Below are 27,230 nucleotides of genomic sequence, written 5' to 3'. Positions count from 1 at the left end.
GTTCTAACAGTTCCTGAAATACTTGTAGGAGGCACCTGGTGGTAATTGCAGTTTCACAAGCCTTCCGAGCGCCTACCTTGCTAGCTGGCATCTCTGTACACTGACGATTATTACAGTGATGATAAAGTGTCAGAATAGAACGGTCCAGATTAAGGCAAAGCCCTGGAAGGCAAGCACAGTCCCACAGAATCTTACTGCTGAAGAACCCTCAGCAATTAGACTGAGGTTCTTGACATCACAGCCAGCTGGTAATACCAACAAAGGGGGAGGGGGCAGATGATGGAAACCACACACGTACCTGCAGATATGACTTGGCCTGTTTTTCTTTTTTTTTCCTTTTAATCAGGGATTGTTGTCTGAGATTTTGCGTAAGGAAGAAGACCCTCGGACAGCCTCTCAGTCTCTTTTAGTAAACCTGAGGGCCATGCAGAATTTCCTCAATCTGCCGGAAGTGGAGCGGGATCGCATTTACCAGGACGAGAGGGAACGGAGCATGAATCCCAATGTGAGCATGGTCTCGTCAGCCTCTAGCAGTCCCAGCTCCTCCCGAACCCCTCAGGTGAGATATTTTTGCTCCGCTGACTTTTCAGTCTTGGCCTTGGAAACATCTTGCCTTCACTGATACTGCGTTTCTCTCAAAAACTAAGAGACATAATTCAAAGATTTGTTGATCTGAGAATGTGAACCTCTGACCATGTAAGAATGGTTATCTTTTACTGTGTCATATGGTATTTCTGTCCCTTGAGGAAAGTACCATTCTTCCACACAGAAAAGGGCAGGAGTGGGTGGATAGGTAGGCTCCAGACTGTTTACACACAGCTACTTAGTTATCTAAGATGGAGTCAGGGGATTTGAATTGAAGCTGAGTTTACGTAGTAAGAACACTACTTTCCTTAAACTGTATATTAGCTTGGAAGCGGGGATCGGCGGAGGGGGGTGGGTTAGGGCTGGGGACAGGGACAAGGAGAGCAATCCAAGCTCTTGTTTATGCACTTCGAAAAAGACAAAATGGAGGAGAAATCTGTGTATGGTTGAAGCACGCGTATGGAGCGGCTGGATCAGAATGTTTGGGCGATCATTCAGGGATCCCTTAGAAAATGGTAGTGGGAAGGTATGCAGACCTTAATGATTTTCCTTCCTTGGGTGATCTCCCTACAGGACTCAGTGACTCAGCTTTCCTTCTCTCCTTTTTTCCCCACACTTTAAAAGCATTCTGTTCTCAGGTCCTTCTGCAAATTCACATGTCTGGTAATGCTGTGAGCGTCAGCGATCCTAACTAAATGGTCAACATCTCAAGTCAGCCAAGTGTCCTTTCCACTTCACGTCTGAGCCCATTCATTTCTAGCCTACTTTTTACTTCTCCCAAACTGTTACTGGTCAATAGATTTACGATAAAACCATCTGACTCGCTGTTGCCAGGATGACTGCAAGTTATGTCTCAAAACAAATACTTAACAAGTATGCATTTGTACAAATCAGAAAAATGGGCACTTTGTAACCAAAGTTTTTTTTGTTTTTTTGTTTTGTTTTTGTTTTGTTTTGCTTAGTTTTGGTGTTATGAGTGTTTTCTGGTAAGTTCCAAGGAACTGATTAAACATAGGAGATTTTATTCTAGTAGAAATACTTGAGCTTTCTCAAGTACATCCATTTTTTTTCACACGTCATAACTTTTTTTTTTTTTAACTCTGCAATAGATTTTTAATTGAAGATCGTTTTCTGTCATGTAGTGCCAAATTGTGATACTTTCACTTTAGTCTTTGGTGAATTATGAGTTTTAGGTACTGTTAAACCAAAAATAAGTCTCTTGACTGCTTACTTTGGATGAGTGTAATGAAACATTTTTCTTTTTATTTATTTTTTTAAAATCTTGAGGCATATATATTGAGCTATGGAGTTGGACGAGTTGTTAATTTGCACTAATATTTACTTCTATTAAATTCACCAATATTGTTGCCACTTTTGAAGCCCATTAAATCATTATAGAGAGTCCAGCCATGCTTCATGGCCATTTAACCAGCTCTTCTCAAAAAGTCATTTCTACTTGTTAGAAAATAAGTCCAGGTTGTTTTTCCATTTCCTTGTAATATTTTTCTAATGCAATTATATCTTAGGCACCTTTTCAAAGACCTGAAAGCTTTCAGAGCCAGACCAATTTATCAGGCAAAACAACCAGGGTCAGTATTTTGCTGTATTGAACAGCAGAAAAATCTCATCTAGAAAATTCCCAGGTAGAAGTGCCCTTTGGGGACAAGAATAACAGGGAAATTGATCATTTAATTTCACAGTTTTGAGATTTCTGAATATAAATATAAAATCTTCTTCTCAAAATAGTTTTGAGAATATAGTCATGCCACTGGCATTTGTACATTCTCTGGAACTTTCTTTTTCTGTTAAACATTGAGAAAGGGAAGTTATTAAAGTCTTTTAAAACATTTCATGATTACTTACTTAAACTTCTTTACATACATATCTCAATAGTAAAGATCCTTAGTAAAGCTTTCATTTGTGAGAACAAATATTATAGGAATACCCACTGATTAAGCTTTTAGTTGGAGCCAGCAATCTAAAATACCCAGGCAGCCCCATGTAGGTTGATGGAGAATATTTCCTAGACCCCATCAACATTTTATTACCAGTTTAAAACAAATGGAGGAAATTTAAAATGTAAAATCAAATCTTCAGAGCCCCATCTTATAATCTTTCAGTTGGCCAGTATTTCTTGATGTACTTAATGACGACAAAACAACAGCATAAGGATAAAAACGATCACACTGAGCACTAACTGTGTGTCAGGTATTGTAAGCATTTTGCATGAATTCAATCCTCACCATTTTGTGTTGTTATTCCCATTTTACAGATGAGGAAACTAAGGTTTTAATGGGTTAAGTAATTTGTGCAAGGTCACATGATTGAGTGGTAGAGCTAGGATTTGATCACTGATTATTTTGATTCCAAGGCCTGGGCTCCTAACCATATATTATAGTGCCCTGAGAGGTTTTTCTTTAGCCTCTAGGGTTCTAGAGGAGATTTGACCAGTCTAATAAGATGAGATAGTCAGTGAGGCTAATGAAGAAATTTCAGTTGGGAAAGGCAGAAATGATATGCTAAAATATGCACTTAGCAGGAAAAGCACTGCAAGTTAAACTAGAAATTTTGAGAAGAAAAAGGAGTTTCTTGAAAAAAAAAATGACAGAAAATTGGATTATTGTGGGAAGACCCCAAACTAGAAAGCAAGAACATGCTTGTAAAAACAGTATCCAGTCTACACTGGAGATTTTGGAGGTGGGATAGCACAGTGGTCCCCAGCCAATGCTTTGGAGCTGGAAACTCCTGAGTTCCGATCATGGTTCCTTCAATTGCTGCTGTCTTTCCAGGAAGTTAAGTGTCTTCTTTTATTTTCACTTGTCTTCCTTAGTCAAATGAACATAATAAAGTCTGATGTACTGGGTTCTTCAAATAATTAAATGAAATAACAAAAGCAAAAACACTTTCTGGAGTGCCTGGCAAATAAAAAGTATCACATACCTTACAGTTATTATTACCTTGCAGTAACTAGAGTTTTAGGGAGACAGGGAGAGAGGAGAATGCAAAAATCAGTGAGCAATCTTATGAATTAAAGCCTTCATAGAAACTTAGGACATTAACTTGGGCTTCAAGATGCTACGGAGAATGATCCCACAGTATCCAGACTGCATGCTGTGTCCCTCTCCAAATCTGCGTGCTGCTTAAATCAGTGGGGGAGTAGCTCAGGGCCTCCATAGAAGGAAAGTAATGATCTGGTGACAACTGCCTTGGTTGGGGATTCTAGGGTGAGTGCAGACAGAAAAATTTCAGTTTAGTTCAAATCAGCCAGCTGTGCTCAGGTGCCAAAAATTGGTGCCCACTCTGCCCACAGTCCTGCTCCCTGGGGTTCTGAGAAGGCTTCCCAGCCCCCTGCCCCCTCCCCACCCCTCATTACACACCAGAGGAAATGCTCTGGCAGTCTTTTGGATCGTGGAGATGCAAATGTTTTAGGGTTATCTCAACCCCAAGAAGTACAAACACCTTCTATATTGTCCTTCATTTGTCTCTGAAGCTGATGGGAAATCATTCAATTAAAACGAACACGGCAGAATACATAAAACCACAATATGAGTTTAAGAAAATGAAAACGGCACATCAAAGGCATTCTGAAGCCTAGTTTTATGAAATGAAATTTTGTTTCATTTCCACTGATTTCCTAGGTGAAATTAGGTGACTGTCTGGGTAGCATAATGATGATAGTGATGGGAAACCATACATACTCAAATGACATATGTAAAGCTTTAATAAAGAATGAGCGAGACTCGGGGGAGTGCATTAAATTGAGTAATAATTTATTATTTAGAGACCTCTACCCATTTACTCATTTTTTTTTTTTTCTGGAAGAATTGACTCTTCCTCCTAGGTGTGCCATTTTTAGAAAGAAAGAGGTAACTCTGTGTGTGTTCTGCATGCTTGTTTTCCAGTTAGGTGATCTCTTATAGTTTGGTACCTGGGGTAGCCATCGTACCTGTGAACCGTCTAGGATACCGTGAGGAAAAGAACAGGGTTGACAGGACTCTGCATGTCCTATAGGAATGCACTGCAATTATTTCCAATCACAATTAACCTGATTAGAATAATGGACAGGAAGTGTCCCTTTGTAGCTAATGCAGTTTGGCATCAGCTGACTGAAATCCTTTGATAATTTCTGCACAGATGGCTGGGCTGAATGCAGCACTTTTTAAATTATTATTTTCATGGTCTCTTGGTAGGCCAAAACCTCGACACCGACAACAGACCTCCCCATTAAGGTGGATGGCGCCAACGTCAACATCACAGCTGCCATTTATGACGAGATCCAACAGGAGATGAAAAGGGCCAAGGTGTCTCAAGCCCTGTTTGCCAAAGTGGCTGCAAATAAAAGTCAGGTGAGTGGTTTTTTAAAAGAGCAAAAGCGAGGGCTGGAATTAGACCATTCTCCTCCCACCAATAAAAATACATCTGTTCCTATAATAATAATAACAATAATAATCCCAAGGGAACCTGTCATGTTCTGCCTTTTGCTCTATGGTTTGCTTTTATTCCCACTGGAGTTTAAAATAGAGACTAAGTTAAAATCCAGATTTTTTTCTTTTAAAGATTTTTTTTTTTTCAAATAGAATCAACCTTGAATGATTTCTCTCATAATTCTAAGCACTGCTGTGTATCCACTTTCCTTTCTTTTTTCTTTCTTTTCTTTCTTTCTTTCTTTCTTTTCTTTCTTTCTTTCTCTTTCTTCCTTTCTTTTTCTTTCTTTCTTTCTTTCTTTCTTTCTTTCTTTCTTTCTTTCTTTCTTTCTTTCTTTCTATGTTGAGCAAAACTTAGCATGTACAAAATAGCATCTTCCTGAGACTCAGTTAGTTGGAATCTTGTCTCATCCCTTCTCTTATTCCCACCAGGGGAACTGCTGACTTTGTTATAATAACCTCTTTTCTCCAGCCCCAGAGACACCTTGCCATGTCAGGTGTTTCTTTTATGTGTAGAATACAGTTGTTTTTCCAGGAAAAAACACATGTGTGGGGTGGTGGGGGAGTCCAGAATGAGTGCTAAAATTCATAACAGAAAAACATAGAAGCTTATCCAGTACAGTTTCTCAGTGTCGGGATTGTGGGGAATGGAATACTCCAGGGAGAAGGGGAGACAGATGCTTAGGTTTTTTATTTCTGTAAGCAGCAACAGTTGATGGGACTCACTATCTGTCTCAATTCGTTTAAAGGGACAACTACCACCCTATCCTCGAATGGGTTAGGTTGAGGTGGTTACTTATTTATCCCTAGGATGAATAATTATCCAGTGCAGGGTGGAGGAAACAAAAGTTAGCTGAAGCATAATTTTGAGGATCCTTTGATTCTGAGCTTGATTTCCTCTGTGGCCTCGCATGACAAATGTTTTCATCCCACATATGTAAATGGTATAATGGTCCAGCATCTCCTTAACAGATCTTCTGTTGTGTGCTGTAAAGAAAAGGAGTTACTGAATATTGTATTTCTATTAAGCAGGAAGATTTTCAATGAAAATTCAGTTACCATTTTTAAAATGATAGTTAAATACTGTATAGTTGTTTTTTTTTTCTGTAGTTTCGCAGTAACCTTACTTATTTTTCAGATGTTGATAAAGGGAACGGAGTAGAATATCAAGGAATTTAGAAGAGGATTGAAATATTCATTTCCCTGTTTATTTTAAGGATAGTCATTTTTGCTGATTATTCTTTCTCTTCGCTCACCAATGAAATCATTGAAATACAGTTTGCTAAGATACGATGTCCACCATAGTATGAAATACATGAAAAGAAAACACCATAGAGCCTTCTTAAACTGTTAAATGCATAAAATCCCATGTACCACATGGCAAAATATAATGAGAGTTGGGGCTGTTAAACGAATAAAGCTGTTAAATGCATAATGCCACTTGGCAAAACTACTGTGCATTTAATGGTTTTCCACTGTGTAATAAAGGACATATGTGGTAAGTGTGCAGTGAGTATAAAAGCTGCACAATTGATTTTGCAAACCTTCCCCTTAGTTGTGACTTGACGTAAATATCAACGTTTCACTCAGTCCTTCTTTCATAAGCAGCTTTGAAGAAAAACTGAAACCCATAGTCTAAGAGCTTGATTCAAACTGCCTGTAACCTTTCTGCTCACTTGGCACCAATGGCTCTTGGAAATGGTGATGCCTCCAGCCTCCCAAAATAATTCAGGTGGCTGATTGGAAGCTGTATTTGCCAGTTGGCACGGCTTGGCTCTCCAAATTTTTGATGCCTCCTGAAGAACTCAGTAGCCCTGATTTTGTAGAATCTGGAGGAAAATGTACTTCTGGGAATTAATATGCTAAAGGGTAAGATTGAGGATTGAGCCTCAGTGGGGATAAGTTGCTTTGAGGATTTTCTGGTTTTCGTTGGGACAGTAACCTCATTGTCAATTATGAATGGAGAACCTTATTGTAGATAGCTGACTAGACTGGCAAATCAGGTTCTAAGATTTTATAAAAACGGTACCCCCAAACAAAGTGAACTTACCTGATAGTTTCTAAGGCAATTTAACATAAGATATAAGATACTCACTCCCTTTTGTAAATACCATCATTTACTTCGTAAAGAGCATATTTAGTGAAACTAATTGCAGTATTTGGTACCTTGTATATATATATATTTGGCATGTCATCCATAAGGGGTGTGTGTGTGTGTGTGTGGCCAAAATACTTAACCACTCCAAGCTGCAGTGGGAAGTGGCCACGCCCTCTTTATTGGATTGTGAAGATTGAGAATACAGAGATTTTCATTTCCTCTTCTGCATTCCCTTTCTTCCCTTCATGTTTCTTTGGAGGGATCAGAAGTTCTTGGAGTGACTAAAGCAGCAGAAAAATAACAAGGGCTCTCTATTGTCTTGGAGATAAAATTAGAAGACCTTTAATTAGGAACTCTTATGAACCGGAGTCAGATTGGAACCTTGTGAAGGCTCAGTTCAAATATGCAGAGCAACCCCTTCCCTTCCATTTTAAATTTCTTTTAAAGTAGAAGTGAACCCTCCATTAAACCTCATCCACTCTCTATTCTGAATTGCTGTCATCAGCTATTAAGAATAATACCTAAAGCTTTGTGTTAGGCAAACTTTGAATGAGAAGTGGGACAAAGAAAGGAGAATTTTGGAGAGATTAGGGTGGTCCTTGAGGGCTGTAAGTGTTTAGGGACACAATGGGAAGAGGGGTTCAGAAAAGGAGTTGAAAGGGTGACTACCTCGTACAGTTTGTCTATGGTCCTGTTGGCAAAAATATATTACTGGAAGTATGTTTGTGTGGTACGTCAGGATGCATTTGTAGGCCTCTTTCTCCAGTTCAGCTCTAGCTCCTTTGTCATGCATGACCAGTCTATCATCGAATTCCATTGAGTGTCTCCTATCTGACCTTGTTTTCCTCTTCATTGGAGAGGAGTCAAAGAAGGAAAAGCAGAAGAAAAAAATCAGGGGGAAAGGTATGGTTATGCATATGTTTATTTCACCTCATTTTCAATTTAGGATCAGTGTGTGTGTGAGAGAGAGAATCCTGAGGGTTATCCTTTTGTTTTTTTTCTTTCTTCAGAATATTCAGATTGTTGATGGTCTTTATTATTGGTCAGTGATTGAAGTTCTCTGTGAATTATGAGTCCTTAGTAGGAGGGGTCCTCAGTAGGAACCATCATTTAAAATCATACAGAACATTTTCTGTGTCACCTCAGTATGACCCTTACATACAAAGAGCCACCAGGGAATGAATGCCCCGGTGTGCAATTTGAGTGGCCACAGGATTCCTTGTTCTTCCATTGCTTCTTGTACTCTCCTTTTTCCTCTTACACTCCGTGGGATTGCTTTCTCCCTTTGTCCCCAACTGCACCTATCACACATGATCTGGGAAGTGGGAATCCAGAGAGATGAAGCACAGTAGCCCACTACAGTCCTCCAGGGCTGACCATGTGCTCTGTGACAGCATCTTCAGCCACATTTCTTTCCCTTGACGTCAACTGTTCCTTTCCCCAGGAATGAATTTACTGTTTCTCTCATATACTGACCTCTTTTCCTTTTTATAGTCTACAGTAGTTCAGCTCATTGAATGCTGAGGATGATCTAAAGTTGGTGTTTTTTGGCAAAGAGAGTGAGTCTTTCTTTATTATTTGTATACCCAGAGACCCAACTCTATGTACGTGACTGCCTTTTCCTACTATGTTTGGGTAAGAATGGAGTAGGTAGAAAGATGGGAAGGGGCTTATTTTAATTTCTCTTCTCCCATGTCCCCATTTAAAAATATAAAAGACAACAAATGAACAAAACCTTTAACAAGGCACTGGGTTTCCTTCCCTTTTTTTGGTGGTGGTGAGGGCTTGCTTTCTATATTAGGAAAGTAGAGAGCTGCTGAGGCACTGCAAAAAGGAGAGATAGATAACCTGGTTGTGAAATCTCAGATGGTGGCAATGGAAGGGCCAACCCCAGAGGCTGCTGGGGTAACAGAAAGAGAGTCATCTGGGAACAAACAGGGACCCACGGGGCTGTCTGGTGAGATGACATAGGATGTCCTCATCTCCACCAAGAGTTAAAAGACCCTGGAGTTCCCCTCCCTGCCACACACACTTCTCCACTCCCACAAGCCACAGAAGCTAACACTAGGATCAGGGATAGGAAAGTCCTTATTCTTACTGCATGGAGAAGTCAGAGAGGGAGCCATAATCATGATCTTACTATAGCTGGGGAAGATGAGTTTCTGGCCTCCAGTACACAATTCTGAAATCCTGTTCCGTATAGAAGCTGTGTGCTCCATGGTGATTGGGTTTCAGTATGTTCTACGCTTTATGTACATTAGGATTAAGTAGATTTTGTGTACTGACCTTTATTCCTTCCTTACTACTTATGTTTCTATCCAACAAAATTATATTCCATGTTCCTACTGACTTAATAAATTGTATTCCTGAGTAGAAGGCTACTTAGCTTTAGATGTAGATTACAAACTCAGATTTTATGAACTTTCTTTCCTATCATAAAATCTCCCCTTATACATGGTCTAATTTGCTTAACACTGAATGATTAAAATATGCAGCTCTTTACGACAGATCCTTTTAAAATAAAGCAAAAGCAAAGGAAAGATAGACACCTCTACATAAAGAAAAACATCACATTCAGTATATGTACTAAGATGTTTTCTTCGTTTAGTCATGGGCTATCACATTAACCTTTGCTTTTGTGTCTCTTAAAAATGCCCAGGCACAATTTAGTTGTACATAGTTCTTTTTTTTAAAGCAAAAACTTCTATTTTATGATTGCTTAAGTAATAACATTCTTATTTTTAAAAATTTAGAAAATGAAGAAAAGTATAAAGGTAAAAACATGAATCACCTGTAATTCTACAGTGCAGGGGTAGTTACTATTAACATCGTAATTTTTTTTAAATTTATTTTTTGAGAGAGAGCGCAAGCAGGGGAGGAGCAGAGAGAGAGGGAGAGAGAATCCCAAGCAGGCTCCATACTGTCAGCACAGAGCCGGATGCAGGACTCAAACTTATGAACTGTGAGATCATGATCTGAGCCAAAACCAAGAGTCAGATGTTTAAGTGACAGCCACCCAGGCACCCCACTATTAACATTTTAGAGTCTTTCTTTCTAATGTGTAGTGTGTGTGTGGATGTGCACATGCATGTTATATCCTAATTGAGATCATGCTGTACAACACGTAATTGTAAGACAAGTTAAAACTATAATTTTTTTTTTAAGCCCAGCTTTTCATGTAGGAGAGTAAATTTACAAAGTATAAAATACTACCTTTTATCTCATCATTAGTTTCTTAGCCTTTCAGAAATATCACACAGAGATCAAGGTTTTGCCACTTTGCTCAAAAAGATGTTTGACATTTATCTTAACTTACTACATTCCCTTTATGGGAATGGCTTTACTGGAGCTGGGATATCTCAGGCTATCAGGAGTACATGTTTGGCTGCGCCATCTCTCTGGCATAAAAAGTGACAGGAAGTGGTAGCCATGTGAGTGGGTGGTCTCAGTCTCACTCTTAATGATTTTGCTATCTCCTATTTAGCATGTAAGGCAGGCTAAAACGTGGCATGTAGCCATCCTCAGTAGCCGCCCCTTCCTGCCAGGCTGCTTTCTCAGTAATGCAGTCATATCGACAGCCTATCAAGGAGAACTTTCTACTTTTGTCAATTGTCACTTACTACAATTTCAGGCGTATCCACCAAATTCAAATAGAAAAAAATTAATGTATTTACACTACAATTACCATTTGAAAAAAGTTACTATGCCAAGTAGTGAAGAAATTAGATTTCTCAACATTCTCAAATGCCAGATTAAAGCAGGCAGTCAACACAATGATGTTTAAGCGTCAGATTGAGCCCTTCATTCTCTGCCTTTTTTTTTTTCAGCATAATCTCAAAAGATTACATTCTGTTGAGATTATCAGCAGAAATTCCCTCAAGGTCTCAGTTTTTGTACCAATCTTATAGTATGGGGTTCTTTTTACCAACCCACAATTAATTATGTTAATGTTTCATGCTCTAAAAGTAGCTTTTAAGGAAGCCTTTATTTAGATATCAATGAAGATTAATCACAGAGTTCATAGGCAGTTTTTAAAAGTCAGATACCTTTACCCATGGCTCAAGTTTTTGTACAAGTTTTAAGCACATCTTTATCTACTGCAGAAATCCTTGAGTTACATTATTTTTCCAGTTCATGGCATGTCACCTTTGTAAACTTGCTTGTGAAGCAAATCAGGTTGACCTATTAAAACTACTTCTCCAAACTCTTCCAGCCCTCTTACAAAGAGCACATTGAGTTAAATCAGGGTTCTTATAGCTGGAGAATGTTTGTGCCTATGAAGAGCCCCTACCACTTTGCTGTAGAAACTGTGTAATCATCTTCCTTTCACAGGGCCAAGACCAGGGTGAAGCAAGCTGGGTCCTAGGTATTAATGTGAAGGAGGCACACACTTTCAGAGCCGCACTCCTTAAATTTTGTGCATTAGTTGTTTGCTTGCCTCACTCTGGCCCCAGCTCTGATCTTTCAAAAAAAAAAAAAAAATTCTTATTCCCAGTTTCCTCTGTGTCTGGGTTCCCCTCCTCCACCCGCCCCTGCACTTACAAATTTTTGAGGCAGTTTGAAAAATATATAGTATTATGTCACAGGTATGTGGAATTTGGACCTGAAGTCAGGGACTTGAAATATTTTGGTTCTTTTCTGCTTGATGTTTTAGCCTAGAACATTTTGCTATTAATACCTTTCTGGTATTTAAGTGGAGAAGTAGAAAATTCCAGATTCATTCATCTTTTTGACAGATATGGATGGCTTTTTCAGGTGCATATTGTCATGTAGGCATGTATGTATGTGTGTACATATTTATATAAAATCATACCATGTCTCCACATTATTATATAGCTTTGTTTCTCCCATGCATCTTTGGCAAGGAGGGAGATTTTATGAAATCCCCCTTTGTCTTGAGTCCTCTGTAACAGAAGTTAAGGAGTTGTTTTGAAATAAAATTTTCATTACTCTCAATTACAGATTCAATCTTTACAAACACATCCATAGAAATGTGAGAGACATGCCCAGAGACAGCTGAAAATTGGTCCCCATGAAAATAGTTTAGAACTTAGTGTACAATTTTGAAAAATACAAAAAGAAGCAGATCATTTTTACTTACCACATTCAAGGTATAAAATAATTAACCTTGAACTGTAACCAAATGCTAAGCACAAACCTTTCTCGGGTTTAGATGACCTCCTCGTCAGGGAGTCACTGAAGCCCTTGACAAGTCTCCCTTGCAGTTAGCCTTTTATCCATTTCAGTTTTCTTGATTAGGTTATCTTGAATCATTAGGGGGTTTATTTATTTTAATAGACACTTATTGGATTCATGAAAAGAGAATTTGGTGACTAAGAAACAAGAGCTGAATATTATCTGGCTCATTTCACACTTCAGAAGAGTCTCAACCAGCTGAAGAGAAATCCTTTCACAGTTACAAAAGTTTGTTTGGGGACTTTATGTGCTTCCATTTAGAAAGCGACTGTCTGTGGTTAATAATATGAATTTTCTTTTGAGACACTCAGAAAACATTTCCTTTTGGTTACATATGCTGACATTTTCTGTATTGAGGATGTGGGTGAGTAAATGGCCTTTTACATTTCTGTGCAAGAAGCTTTGAGTCATTCTCCTAAAGAACTGTTCATTTGCTGACTTATTCATTCATTGGAGTTCCTAGAGGGGCAAAGGGGGGGTGTGGTGGCAGTTGGGGGGTTCTTACTATTTCTAGGCTGAATTCACTTATCAGCTCTGTGTTAGGCCCCTAGGGCACATTACAACAGAATGACTGTGACAAGGCCCTGTCTTCAAGGCAAATACAACCTTACTTACTTACTTACTCACTCACTTTCTCTCTTTGTAGATCAGACTAGGCTGTAAACTTGTGTTTGTTGCTAAGCAAATGCTGGTTTGTATTTATTCTTAAATATTTTAAAAACTAGGAAAGTTGTCATCAACACTTAAACTTTTTAAAACTTAGACTTTTTAAAGGAAAAAACATGGGGCCTGGGAGAAGTTGGAGTCATTACCAGTGTCCTGGGGTAGGAAAATCACTCAGTACACAGTGACATTTCAGTACCACGGACAGAAACACTGCTCTTCCCTTTTGTTTCCCCTCCCCCATCACTTCAAGGGAAGGTTTGGAGCTTATGGGATTCAAACCCATATCTACTGGGGTCCACACTCAAACACTGGTCATATTATTGTTTTGGGAAAGACCTCCCTGGTTATTTGGACATTCTCAGCCTTTGGTATGCAGTTTGCAGAATGTCACTCTGTTGCTGTCTACCTGAAAATTTTAAAACTTTAAAATGTTCTATAAGTAAAATAGATACTGCCCTTCCTGGTTCGTTTTTTAATCCAAGAAAGATGTAAAAAAATTCTCATGTGAATAACAACAATAAGAACACACACGGAGAGAAAGGAAAATGGTTAGAATAATGAGAACAGATTTTTTAGAATTATTGATATAGTGTAGTATTTATGATATATGTCATTTTTTGTGTGAGAATGAAAACTCCTATTGGGTGAAACATATGAATTATGTACTTTACCATTACCAGGTCATTGTGAGTCCTGATTTTACTGTCAGGGAAAAAAAAAATATCTAGGCTAGGATAAGTGATGTTGACTTTATTTATCATAGTTTTTTCTCTAAGGACTTCTTGTTAGACACGAATGAGGGAGGAAGGAAGGGAAAGAAAAGGGACACCTGGATGGCTCAGTTGTTTGAGAGTCTGACCCTTGGTTTCAGCTCAGGTCATGATCTCAGGGTTTGTGGGTTTGAGTCCCGTGGAGGGCTCTGCCCTGATAGTGTGGAGCCTGCTTGGGATTCTCTTTCTCTCCCTATGTCTCTCTCTGTCCCTTTCCCACTCACACGCACTCTCTCTCTCTCTGAAAATAAATAAACTTTAAAGAAAAAAGAAAGAAAGATTAATTATTTGTCATATCATTTAGAAGCTTTCTATAGCTCCCATGGCCCATACGATTAAGATGAAATTTCTTTGCATGTTATTCTTTATAATCTGACCCCACCTCTGTTTCTAGACTGCAAAGTTTCTTCTGATTCCTGGGGTGTGATAATTTTCTAAATCCATGCATTTGCTGGTAATGTTATCTCTTCTGATTACTTCCTCTCCCCACCTAGTGAAATCCATCTTTATCTTTCAAGATCCACCTTTCATGTCATATTCTCTATGATGATATTTTTCCTGAGCTTCATAGTCCAAATACTCACTTCCTTGCTGGTGATCTCAATTCACCTTTTTAATAAAAGTAATCAAGACAAATGATGTATGTAACATACCAGCACATTGTATGGCACATAGTAGATGGGTGCTCAGTATAAGATTACAAACTGAATTAATATTCTGAGAGACCTGTCATTATTTGCATTTATATATTATATATAACACATTAATATATAATGTAAATTGGATCATCCCATTTTTATTGTATTCATGCATTAGAGATGGGAGAACAATCTTCAGAACATTGACAGGGTAACTTCAGAGAAATAGTGCCCCTCTTCAACGATACCTCTTTGAATTTGAGGCTGTAAAACATGCCAGTAGGCTAATTTCTATGCACTCAGCTAATTTCAGTACATCTAATAAGCATTTATAAAGTGTCTTTTTTGTGTAAGGATCACACTGCTCTGAAAATGCTAAAATGAGCCAGAAACCAACTTTTTCCCTCCGCCCCCATCAAGAAGCGGACAATTCTTTTTTTTTCTTTTTCTAATTTTTTAACATTTATTTATTAAAAATATTTTTTTTAACGTTTATTTATTTTTGAGACAGAGAGAGACAGAGCATGAATGGGGGAGGGTCAGAGAGAGAGGGAGACACAGAATCTGAAGCAGGCCCCGGGCTCTGAGCTGTCGGCACAGAGCCCAACGCGGGGCTCGAACTCACAGACTGTGAGATCATGACCCGAGCTGAAGTTGGACGCTCAACCAACTGAGCCACCCAGGCGCCCCCAACATTTATTTATTTTTGAGAGACAGAGAAAGACAGAGCATGAGAAGGGGGCAGGGCAGAGAGAGAGGGAGACAAAATCTGAAGCAGGCTCCAGGTTCTGAGCTGGCAGCACAGGGCCCGACACATGGCTTGTACTCATGAACCGTGAGATCATGACCTGAGCTGAAGTCAGACACTTAACCAACTGAGCACCCAGGCACCCCAAGAGGCTGACCGTTATCATCATCATCATCATCATCATCATCATCAAATTGTAGAAGAGTATAAGCAACATGGTTTGGGGTCATACAGGAGTGACTAAACAGTTCTCACAGATCAGGTGAGGCCTTGTCAGCTGAGCCTTGGCATGTACCTTCTCATGGGGGACAGAAGGTTGAATATGAGACATTCCAGCCAAGGGAGTAACATGAGCAATATTAGCTGTGCTCAAAACGCTTATGATTCACTTAGCCTCCCTTCTGCCATACTAAAAATGCTCAAGCAACTACAGCCAGCCATTGGTTGAAACCAAAGAGAAATCACAGATGGGTAGGTATATACCCCACAGCCCATGCCTGGAGGTGGGAATACCAAATATCTTCAGAGTCTGGGAGTAATTCACCATGGCTGGAGCACAAAGTCAATAGAGAAATTGATAGGAGACGAGACCATGAAGGAAAAACGGGAGCAAATGACGGTTCTTATTGTTGCCTTTTTAAATGCTTTTTGAATTGGGAAATAGGGATGTCTCATTTAAGTAGATCTTTAATTAAAACTGTCCATTCACTGAAAGATAAACTATGGGATTATTCATCTTTTAAAAAGAAACAATGGCACATTCCTTCAAGTAGTAAAGATTCCTAATACATTTACAACATGATTTGCTTTGTAAATTTAGATTGGCAGGCAACTTTTCCAGAACATATGGATTGTAAACAAACTATATCTTGAATGGTATGAGTGTCTCCTCACCTGCATAGTTGGAAAGGGTGGTCAGAGCTGTGTTTTTGACTGAAGGAAACATTTGTTTAAAAGGCTGATTAGATGGCTAAAATGAGATGTTATAGATACTTATGCATTGAATGCTTGGGAACTCTTTAACCATTGATTACAAGGATGCAGACTTTAAACTTCTATTCCTTCTCTGGATTCAGAGTTTGAAGGTAAAAGAGTTTTAATCATAAATTCCTTGTCATCATTACACTTAGACTCCATGGATATTTTTCTACGTAAGTTTTTTTTGACATTTTTTGTTTTTAACAAATTTTTTAGAGTCACAGAAATGTTGTAAAATAGTGCAGTTTCCATATAACCCTCACTTCCTCTGTTGTTAGCATCTTACATCACCACAGTGCAGTTATCAAAACCAGGAAATTAACATTGTTTTAATACCATTAACTAACCTAAAAAGTTTATTCTAATTTCAGTAGTTTTCCCACTAATATCCATTTTCTGTGCCAGGATCCCATCCAGGAATCACACTGCATTTGGTTTTTATTTCTCCTGAGTTTTCTGTAGTCTGTGGCCATTCCTCAGTCTTTCCTTTTTCTTTTCTTTTTTTTTTAGTTTATTTTTATTTATTTTGAAGGAGAGAGATATAGCATGAGCAAGGTGGGGGGCAGAGAGAGAGGGAGACAGAATCCCAAACAGTCTCCTCGATGTTAGCTCAGAACCTGATGCAGGGCTCAAACTCACGAACCTGTGAGATCATGACCTGAGCCAAAACCAAGAGGTGGATGCTTAACCGACTGAGCCACCCAGGCGCTCCTCTTTTCTTTCTTTCTTTCTTTTTTTTAATGACAGTGCCACTTTTGAAGAATACTGATATGTTATTTTGTTGAACATCTCTCAATTTGGGTTTGTCATGATTCAACTGGGGTTATGCATTTTTGGCAAGACTTCTGCAGATACTGTGTTGTGTCCTTTGGAGTGCGTCATACCACAGGATTCATGATGTCCATATGTTATCACTGGTGATGTTGCCCTTAATCACCCGCTTAAGGTGGTTTCTTTGTACTTTAACCCTGATGGCTAATTATTATCTGCTATTTCTGACAAATAACAAGGTAACAGACCATGGAATGTGGAGCTGGAAAGGGAACTTAGAGACCATCTTTTGTAAACCCCTCCTTTTGCGGTTATATTCCAGAAGCTGTAAGAGGGTAACCACTTGCCCAACGGTAACCCAATCATTTAATGTCAGACCAGGAACTTAGCAGTTAGTCTCAGGGCTCAAAGTTGAAAATTCTCTGAGCTTCCTGGCCGTAACTCACTTTTTAGCCTCAGTTTTACCATACTAGAAAGCCTAACCTGACTATATGAATATGTAACTAACCTTTGGTCAGAATTTACAGCCAGACTAAAAGAGAAATTACAGATAGGTATATACCTGCAGTTCATGGTGCCTGCTCCCAGTGCTGACCAGGACTGGAAATCAGATAAACTTCTGTATCAGCATTTCTGAAATGAAAATAAATCTCCTGGAATTCTCCACACAACACAGCAGGGAATAACAACAAAAAACCTACTTGAGATTTTTAACAGAAAAAGGAGATTTGTTTATTAATAATTCATGAGTTCCCATTGAACATGCACGACAGAAACAGTGCTATTCAATAGAGAATACTGTCATCTGTCACTGTTTTATTTGACATTTACACTTTTTTTTTTCCTGATACTGCAAAACTTTCTTGGACGGCATGCAAAAATTATATAAATGAAAAAAAAATCCCAATGTGGGGACTCTTTATCTCTTCTGTGGTGGGTTCACTCACAGTTTCATACATGTGTGTTCATGCAGCAACATGGCACTTTCTCACACATTCATTAGCCACTAAACAAGCTAATAAGAGACCCCCATTGAGAAAACAGAGATAGGCATCCCGAATGGGTCGGTGGAAGGATCAAGTAAATAAAAAGATGGAGGGTGAGATGGGAAGTGGGGAGGGAGAATAGATTTTCGGAAGGTAAGGCTACAAATATGTGGAATGAGTGGTGAGCCAGAGCAAAAGGAAAGTAAATTATGGCTGCTGTGAAGAAAACTGACACACATAGATGGCCATTTCAAATGCAAAATAAATATTTATAAATGGCATTACAGGAGCCCCACTAGTAGGGGATATCGGCGTTCAGTGGAACAGCAAGTCAGAGTTAGGAGCACCTTGCAGTTTTGTGCTACTGTAAGGCTCTCGACAGTCTTTCTGCTCTGTAGGTTAGTTATTATTTATAAAAATCACAGAACCAGCTGATACATTCATAAGCTAATTATTGAAGCAGCTGGGTACACATGGTGCAATATGTCCAAGGCTGTGAAGTATCACAGATTTCTTGGGGCCTGCTGTGGTGGGGGTGCACTGTGGAAGGCTCCATCCCTTAATCTGATCAGCCAAGCAAACACTTTGTGGGGAAACTAGATTAATAACCCTCTAAATACCATGAATGTGCTTCATCTTCAAAACCGGGTTCCCTTAAACATGCTATTAGCTCAGCTCCATCAGGGATTTGAGGAAGTTCTCTGGTTCCCTAAGAACAGGGTCTTGTTGGCTACCTCCCTGTGCCAGAAATTAATTTGGTTTGCTTATGCCTGCACACATGATCACACTTGTGTCTAATCTGCTCCCTAATAGCTTCAAGGTCAGGACCTTGCATGTCAGTGGGCAAATTGAGCACCACACTTCTTAAAGACTGATGGCAGACAGCGCACAGTCCATAACGAGGCCTGTAGTTTGTTCTAAGTGATTGTAATGAGTGCAGATTATAACAGCGCATATAAATCAAATGCAGCAATGAATGTTGTGCGAGACATTCCGAGTATCATAAGTGGAGATACCACTCAGCTGTCACCTGTCTCCTTTCAAGCTGCAGCTTCCCACAATGCAATTCACTCCTCAGGCGGAACAGCAGGTGCTGTGTCCTCCTTAAGGTCTGGGTATCTCAGAACTTCATCTTTTAACAGATGTAGGTTTTTGTTTTTATTTTCTGTTAAATGATTGGTCTCTATGCTATAGCCTCCCCTGGGACATGTTAAACATACCTGTTTGAAACATTTGAAAGAGTTCGGTTGGAGACTCATATCTGTATAGAGATAGAGAAATAGGAGCTCAGTTTTCCACAGATGGTTTATTTTCCATTTCAAGAATTCTTTCCTTTGTACAAAGAAACCCTTGAGGAAACACTTTGGGACTAGGAGACTTTTTAAAAATATAGTTTATTTCCTGATAGGGATAAAAAATTTAATTGTCTTCAGTTTTCATACACGTTGCACCTTGAAAATCAGCATTTACCTGTCTCTCAATTGACTTGAAAGAAATCTATGGAAATACTTGGAAAAACATTTCCAAGCAAATGATTCGATATCTTGTTTTCATTCTTCCTAACCCTCTAACTCTCCCCAGCTCCCAGTTTATTGCAAGAAAAGATCAGGTCTGCGCAAATGTGGCCTCTCACTTGTAAAAACAAGGCAGTGTTGTGTTACAGATTAGTTTATAAATCCCCAGTGGCTTCACAGTTCAGTGCCTACAGCTGCTGCAGATGGGCCTGGGTTTTTGTCTCTTCGCGGTGCTGCAGCCGGCAGTTGAAGGAGAAAATGGAATGATCAGGTTATTAACATGGAGGCCGCGAGGAAGAGGCTGCACAATGAGAACAGCTGGTGTTGCTGTCTTGGCTGATGCAGCGGAGATAATCAAATCTTGCCTTTTTTTGGGTAAAGGCAGAAGACACAGTGGAGAGTTAGACAAACAACAGCTTACGATATTATATGGGGTTTTTATAATGCATGTCAGGAACTTTCATTGGCTTACAAGTTATGATATAGAATTTGTTGGGATTCGGGATTTAATTTTTACAAAGTCATTTGTGTTTCTTTATGCACCTTTTCAGAAAAATTCTTACTCTTTTGCAAGAGGCATGATGTGGGACAATTCTTGTTTTTAAAATTAGCGATGTAGCTTGGAAATGATGGGTTAGAAAGCTACTGGGTAAAATATTTTGACATGAGTCAGTGAGCGATGTTGACAGCATCCTCTGTATTATTTTCATATAATCCATCATTATTTGCATTACATTTTCTTTCTCGTGCAGTTTCAAGCGAGAGAACATCCGGATGCCAGAATTGGGAGCACATTTGCAGGTGTGACCCGACCAACTGCCTACCTTCCTGCAGGTGTGGCTGTGGCGGGACGGTGATGGTTAAGTGGGCCTAGGGCCCAAGGCATTCAGAGACTGAAAACACATATAACTTTTTCATTCTCGCTAAGGTTGTTGTTTTTATTTTGTGGAGTTATTGATAATTCTAAGACTATTTCCTTCCTAGAGAATTCGGTGCTATTTACACTTAAATGTTTCTCCTTCTTTAGAATTCACTATGTTGTCAATACATATTTGTTCATCTTAGAATGGAAAGTATCCAATTGGGCAGTCTTTAAAAATTGTAGCTGATCAACATGAAATGAATTTTTTTTTTTTTGAGAATCAGATAACTGTAATCTTGCTTGAGTATCTTTTACAAAAAGGAACTGTAAATTAGTTGAAAATATATTCAGTAGGAAGGGTGATAAGATCATTAACAAGAATGAAGATTTTGGGGCATTGGTGTAACCACCTGTGTGGTCATTGGTTGGTTCTTCAGAGTTGTCAGACTGTGACCTCAGTCAGGCTATCCTCTGCTGCTCTGCACCCTACACATTAACTCAAGTGACCTTCTCTCCCTCTAGGGCTGGCTGTGTGAACTGCTCCGCTGGAAGGAGAACCCCAGCCCAGAGAACCGCACACTCTGGGAGAACCTGTGTACCATCCGTCGCTTCCTGAACCTTCCCCAGCATGAGAGGGATGTGATCTATGAGGAAGAGTCCAGGCATCACCACAGCGAGCGCATGCAGCACGTGGTCCAGCTTCCCCCTGAGCCAGTACAGGTCAGCACCCCTTTCTTCCCCCAACCTGAGCGAGGCTGTTGATGCCAGCAAATGTCAAGGGTCAAGGGACACACCATGCCACCTCCCATTGGAAGGTGTCTCCTGCCATGTCCCTGAAGATGGGGCACCCTGTTCTCGCAGTGGGCACAGCGTGCATGTGTGTGCACATACACACGTGCACATGCTCATGTGGGGAAAAATGGGTGAGGAGTCGAATCCAGAGGCAGCTGCTTTCCTGGGTGTGTTTTATTTGTGGGATTGTGAAGCCAGAGCACATGTGGCAAATTCAGTCTCCCAATCAGGAAACAGAGTTCATAGTTTCTATCAGCTTGTTTATTTTTTTAAAGAAAAAAAATCTGAAGTAGCTAATAAATTAATCTGAAATCCCTCAAGGGATGGTTGATTAGGCTGAGGAAAAGAGATATATCCACCTGAGCTAGAAAATACCAGTGAACTCAACTGAACCTTTGAGAAATTATGATAGGTTCTTAGTATTTTATGCTGAGTCTTTGCTGTTTTTGGTTTCCTCTCTGTTAGCAATCTGTGTTCATTTGGGTTGCATGTTTTGTTTGGTTAGTATTTACTCTCTTTGAGAGAAATAATATTTCTTTCTGAAAGCAGTTGAGTTTAGCCACTGAGTCTTGCTGCAGTCTAGAATCAGTGACTTTTAGGAAGAAATATTAACTAGGTTAATATCCCAAGGTCTGACACCTTTGAGTTTGGCCACAAATTTTTGTAGGTTTTGAGGTTTGTCCTATTGTCCCTATCACAGTCTCAAACACCACCAAAGAGGACCCTGCAGGGTTTCTGTCTGAACCTCCTTTTGTGTAGCAAGAAGAAAGCAGGAATGCATGCATGTGTGTGTGGAATGGAAGAGAAAATGAGGAGAATGAAGGAAGCATGGAGTGTGTTTCTTGATCAAGATATCAAAGGAGAGGTGGTCAAGGACTTGGCAAAATGCTCTACCCTGAGGTCTCCTTGACTCCTTTCACCTCAATTCAGTCTCACATGCCTGGAGGAGAAGCCAGAAGTCAACGGGTCCATTATATCACTTCTCATCCCAATACTGACATCTCAGTCAGTGCTTTCATGCTGTCATTGGTCATTTTCCAAAGTCACAGAGTGAATTGCCCAAATGATTAGACTCATGAATTCGTACTAGAAGCACCTGGAAGCAGCCTCTTAACATGGTCACAGTGAACTCAGAGCAGGTGGGTGATAAGAATACACAGCTAAGTGGTGAAGCCCGCTGTCCTGGTCTTAGACTTGGGCTGGGGGCAACTCATTCCCTGGAGGTAAGCCCCAGGGCTTACCCTTCAGGACCCACCTTCCCCTTTCCCTGTCCTGTCCTTTCCTGGCAGAGGCCTTGTCCAAGCACCAGGGTACCTTCCTATAGATAATTAGACAAATATCCTAAGTCACACAAAGCAGTGGTTTTTAGATTTTGAGATTTAGTAGAAATTAAAATTAAAGAGAAAGCCAATAAAAGTTCACCAACCTTGTCTTTTGAAAAATACATTCACTTGAAAAATTCAAGGGAAGCTCCAATTTATTATCCATATCATTTTATAAAGTAAACTTTTTAATGTCAACAAATTAATGAAAAGGGTAGCCTCAGAACAAAAAAAAATCTTACAAACTATATAAATTCAGCCATATGAAAAACTTCCTGTCACCCTTGTTTTTCTTGTTTTGATGTGAACTAGTCAAAACTTCTGTGTTGAAGCAACACAGGCCAAGGACTAGCTTCAGGGAACTACCAACTTTGGACTTTTCATTCAGGGTCCGTCTTAGTTCAGTCTAGGTGAAGTAGAAACAGAGCAGAAGTGAAAAACTGATTGATCGTAGACACTTATTGCATTCAGTTTTTATCATAAGATAACAGTTGGAAATTTAGAGAAATTTGAGATAAAAATTCTAAAACCATTATAATTAAGGATCTCCCTTCATTTGGATGATGATTCCTATACACTTCTTTCTCCATTCTTTGTTCAGAAGTTCTCATCTCTATGAGGTCCCTATGCTTAGGTAGCTAAAAGGATATTCAGTATAATATTCTAACTGACCAATTTGAGTAAAGTAAATCTTAGAAGCAGACCATCAATTGATTTATGAGTTTTATTATCTTTTATGTTAGTATGTCAAAACTAGAGTGTGCTAACAATATTTAATGACTAGGAAAGAGTCAGCTTGTAATTTTCCTGTAATAGCACTTCGCGGCTATTAACATTAAGTTCTGATATCACTAAGAGAATTCACTTATTATATAAAAGGCTATTCCTATCATTCAGATCTTAGCTAAAGAGTTTACAAATAAGGTAATTTTCTCTGCATTGACTTTGTCTTGGCCATTGATCTTGATCCCATAACTACTATAAAACTCTTCAATACATTACTGTTTTGGTTTTGTTTTTTTGTTTTTTTGTGGTTTTTTTTTTTTTGACATCGTTCTAGTCTCTCAGTGACACTGCTTTGAAATCCTGCATTTGTTTGTCAGCAAAATACAAAACTTTGGATTAATTTTATATTACAGTCATGGTATAAAAAATGAAGAAAAATAAATGGAACTAACTGGCAGAACTCCCGAGATTGGAGAATACAGTTGGCACAGCTGCTGTGACTTAGGAGGGACTGTATTTTAAAAGATTTCAAACTACTAAAAAATGTTTATATTTATGAAAAAGCTAAGCCATTGGGCCCAGGGCTATGATTCATTTGTGCCTTTATATCAACTAAAATTTTAGGGAAATATAATTATTCACATGTTTGGGGAATTTTAAAATGCATACATAGGGTAATACTAGTTTTGTGATGTTACACTTTGTCTAGGCAGAAAATGCACCATCACTAAACCGTTAAGTATAGGTGAAATCAGTGATTATGAAGAGCTCCTGATATACTAAAATCATGCAGAAGTCTACTCCACTTGTGGTTAGAGAAGGGTGCCATTTAAATTTCTTTATGAGTAGTTAGGGTATACCATTCCTTGATTTTTCTTAAATGGTAAAGATATGACCAATTGTGCATAATTACCCACCAGATTAGTCTGTTGAATTAGGGCCTCATTGATGTACTAGATAAAGGAAGGAGCTTCAGATCAGCATTCAGTGGTTTCTGTGATGTGAGAAGTACCTTAGAATCTGAGCCTCTTTGCTCAAGGAAGTGAGGACATTTTTCTTGTCATTTGTTTGCAAATAGTTTACATATTGATAGTCCTATATTGCCTGCAGTTGTGTTTCTTTGTTTTAAGCCACAAAAGGTTTTAAAATTTTAAGCCTACACTTCCACATCAGGAGATTTGACATAAAATCCAGCTTTTGTGTAACAATGCAGAAAATTCAGATCTGACCCACTAGGCCACTTGGCTGGAGCTGATACTCTCTACGCAAGACACACAGTCACTCTCCTGCTGCAAGATCCCCCTTGCTCACACTGTGTATGTGCACACACATCCTGTCCACTTGATTCATTTAGACCTTGCTCCTGTCATGTCTGCCCCGGTAAGGCCACCTTGCCTCTGTGACTCCAGCTCTACACCCAAAGGTGCCAAACTAAAGCTGCACATGCCTTTGCCCATGGTTCTGATTTCTTCCATGGTAGCCATTATATGCCATTTATTTTTATAATTCTAATACCTAACAGAATCCTTTGCATGTTTACCAAGAGATGTGTGTTTGATGGAATTTTCCTTCAGAGATGAAGCTAGGTTATAGCTGAGATCAAGTTAGGCTTGGGGCCATTTAGGGGTGCTGTCAGCCCTAAGGCACTGTGGTCCTAGAGGAGTGAGGTTAGGAATCTATACCTCTCCAGGTGAGGTTCAGCTTTGATGTCATATGGGGTTACCTGTTTTCTTCATATTCTTTCCAGTATTCTAAGCCTCTTCAGAAACTCATTTAAATCTTTGCTGTGTAGGGGCACCTGGCTGGCTCAGTCTGTGGAGTATGTGACTCTTGATCTCAGGGTCGTGAGTTCGAGTCCCACACTGGGACTACTAGAGATTACTTAAAAAAAAAAAAAAAAAAAGAAAGTCCCTGCTATGTAAAAGGTGACTTTTCAAGCCCTGAACACATGTTGTAAACTAGATCTGTCCGTCTTTATCATGACCCTCAGGAGGGGTAATATTGCCTTAGGGAGTGAAAATGGATTCTTGGGGAGCATAGACATCTTCACTTTACAATAGTTTGTGGCCCTCCCAAGGGACACAGTAAATAAAGAGATATTCAGCATATCCCTGAATATTCCATGAAGCAGGGGAGATGATTGGGGGGTTGGGGGAATGCCTAAGAAGTTTCCTTCAGTGGTTAATAATGAAAAAAAAAAAAAGGTTGTGAAATCCTGATGTACATAATGTTTTCGGTCCGTGTATAGATATGGTGAGAAGACCAATATAGGTGAGATGACATGGGAAAGTAAAACATTCCATGAAAAAGATGAAATAAATTCCACTTTTTCATTCTAAAAGGTCAGAGACAAAATTATTTCTTATGGTTATAGTGATTTTCCCCCTGGTGGTTATTATGACCTGAGGCCCTATAGTGAATGGATATCCTCAACTTAGAATCAAAAACTAGTTAGGTCAGGGTATTCTTTATTACCAACTCCATTTTACAGTTGGAAAGACTAGAGCGGAGACATTGAACCTTGCTCGCCAGCTGAATGAAAACACAGGCATTTTTGGCATCCAGTGTTTCCTCTGACCACACTCCCCCTTTAATGCAGAAAGAAGAAAGGACATTGCTCATGCTATGACTAGGTCACTGAGTGGGGTTGATTGGGGAACATTTGCCAAATTGTTCATGTCTGTGTAGTTTGTGCTTTATTGCTTTATTATATTTCCACCACAGTGTTTCCATGGCTTATTTTGTAAGTTCAGGAATTCTGAGCTTGCTGCTGTGTGGTTTCCTGACAAGGAATTGTTTTAAAATTCCATGCAATACACTGAGTAAGAATGTGAGACCTGGTGGGTGACAGCTGACACCAGTATTGTACCTCTGCTTGTCTGGATTGCCGCCCACTCAAGAGAATTCTCAGCATTTTCGAAGCCAACAATCCCTTGTCATTGGTATTAACCAGTGGTTCTCAACCAGCGGTGAATTTGCCCTTCATGGGATATTCGGCAGCATCTGGAGACATTTTCGGTTATTATAACTTGGAGATGCTGCTGGTATCTACTGGGTGGGGGCCAGGAATGCTGCCGTCTACCCTGCGATGCACAGAACAGCCCCCTAAAACAAAGACCTATCTGTGAACAGTGTCAGTAGTGCTGGGGTGGGGACACTCTGGAATAGATAGACCACTCATTGCCTAACACCATAAGATAAAACAGACAAACAGGCAAAACTATAAGTACCTATGAGGATGATTCTGTGTTTCCTGTATTAAATCCAGGAATAATAACAACAATGAGGATGATGATGGTGTCGGTGATGGTTCTGATTCTTCCTTGGCAGCAGTTAGCCTTTTTGGGTGTGAGGCTCTCAAAATGTGAGATTTGTATATGTCTTCTTTTAACCTTATGGAAAACCAAGAGGAGGGTGGTTTTTGCCTGCTCTCACATGTAAAAAACTGGAGCATAGAGAAGTTAAGTAACGTGCTCAAAGTGAGACCTTAATTCCACACTTGTCTGACTTGTATCTGTGTGCTGGAAGGAACTGCCAACACACAGCAACCAGCATCCCCTGAACACATATTGTTAGGTGTCTGGTATTAGGCAAAGCCGTTTATGTATACCATTTAATTTCTAAGCATTCTACTGAATAGATTTAGTTTTGTGAGCTTTCTTCTTTACGGGAAACTTAACACAGTGAAACCTATAACTCACTAGTGTGATGTCACAGAACTGACGTGACTGAAATTTGCAGTTTTCATCAGCTTTTTTGAGATAGCTTTATTTAGAACATGACTCTCAATGCTAATGTGTAAGTGTACTTGAAATCTATCTTTAAGCTGTGTGAATTCAATCATGCCTTTCTACTCCGTCTGTATGGGCCATATCTTTGCTTCCGAAAGAACAACTTCTACAAAATAAGTAGGCTAATTAATTAACCAGTTAAGGATGTTTGCAAGTTCTCTAGCCAGGTTACTAGAATTTCTCCCCTCTTGGGTTCCTTACAAGCTGCTATTCAAGGGGTGCTAAGGGCGGCCCAGAGTTCTGAAGCCCTACTGTAGGCCTGAGGACAGATGAACATGAACGCTGCACCATTTTTAATGACATATTGCAGCAGTTGGTTCTAAGTGGGTCCTCCCTTGGGAGAACTTTTGGAGTTTCTTAACA

General features: G+C 39.4%; 1 protein-coding gene across 4 annotated transcripts in view; it reads left to right on the top strand.

Moving 5' to 3' along the window:
• Positions 1-27,230, top strand: part of SATB2 (SATB homeobox 2) — a 218,691-nt gene that overhangs the window by 128,366 nt on the left and 63,095 nt on the right. For all 4 annotated transcript variants that reach the window (XR_006220874.1, XM_042995010.1, XM_007094730.3 and 1 more), the window contains exons 8-10: positions 347-559; positions 4,776-4,931; positions 20,759-20,956. Coding sequence is in view for 3 of the 4 variants with exons in the window: in XM_042995010.1 (XP_042850944.1) it covers positions 347-559; positions 4,776-4,931; positions 20,759-20,956 (567 nt within the window). In the remaining variant the exon portion in view is untranslated. The remainder of the gene's footprint in view (positions 1-346; positions 560-4,775; positions 4,932-20,758; positions 20,957-27,230) is intronic.

This window comes from Panthera tigris, chromosome C1, assembly GCF_018350195.1.
Source record: "Panthera tigris isolate Pti1 chromosome C1, P.tigris_Pti1_mat1.1, whole genome shotgun sequence".
NCBI classification, from domain to species: domain Eukaryota; kingdom Metazoa; phylum Chordata; class Mammalia; order Carnivora; family Felidae; genus Panthera; species Panthera tigris.
This window is presented reverse-complemented; position numbering and strand designations above follow the sequence as displayed.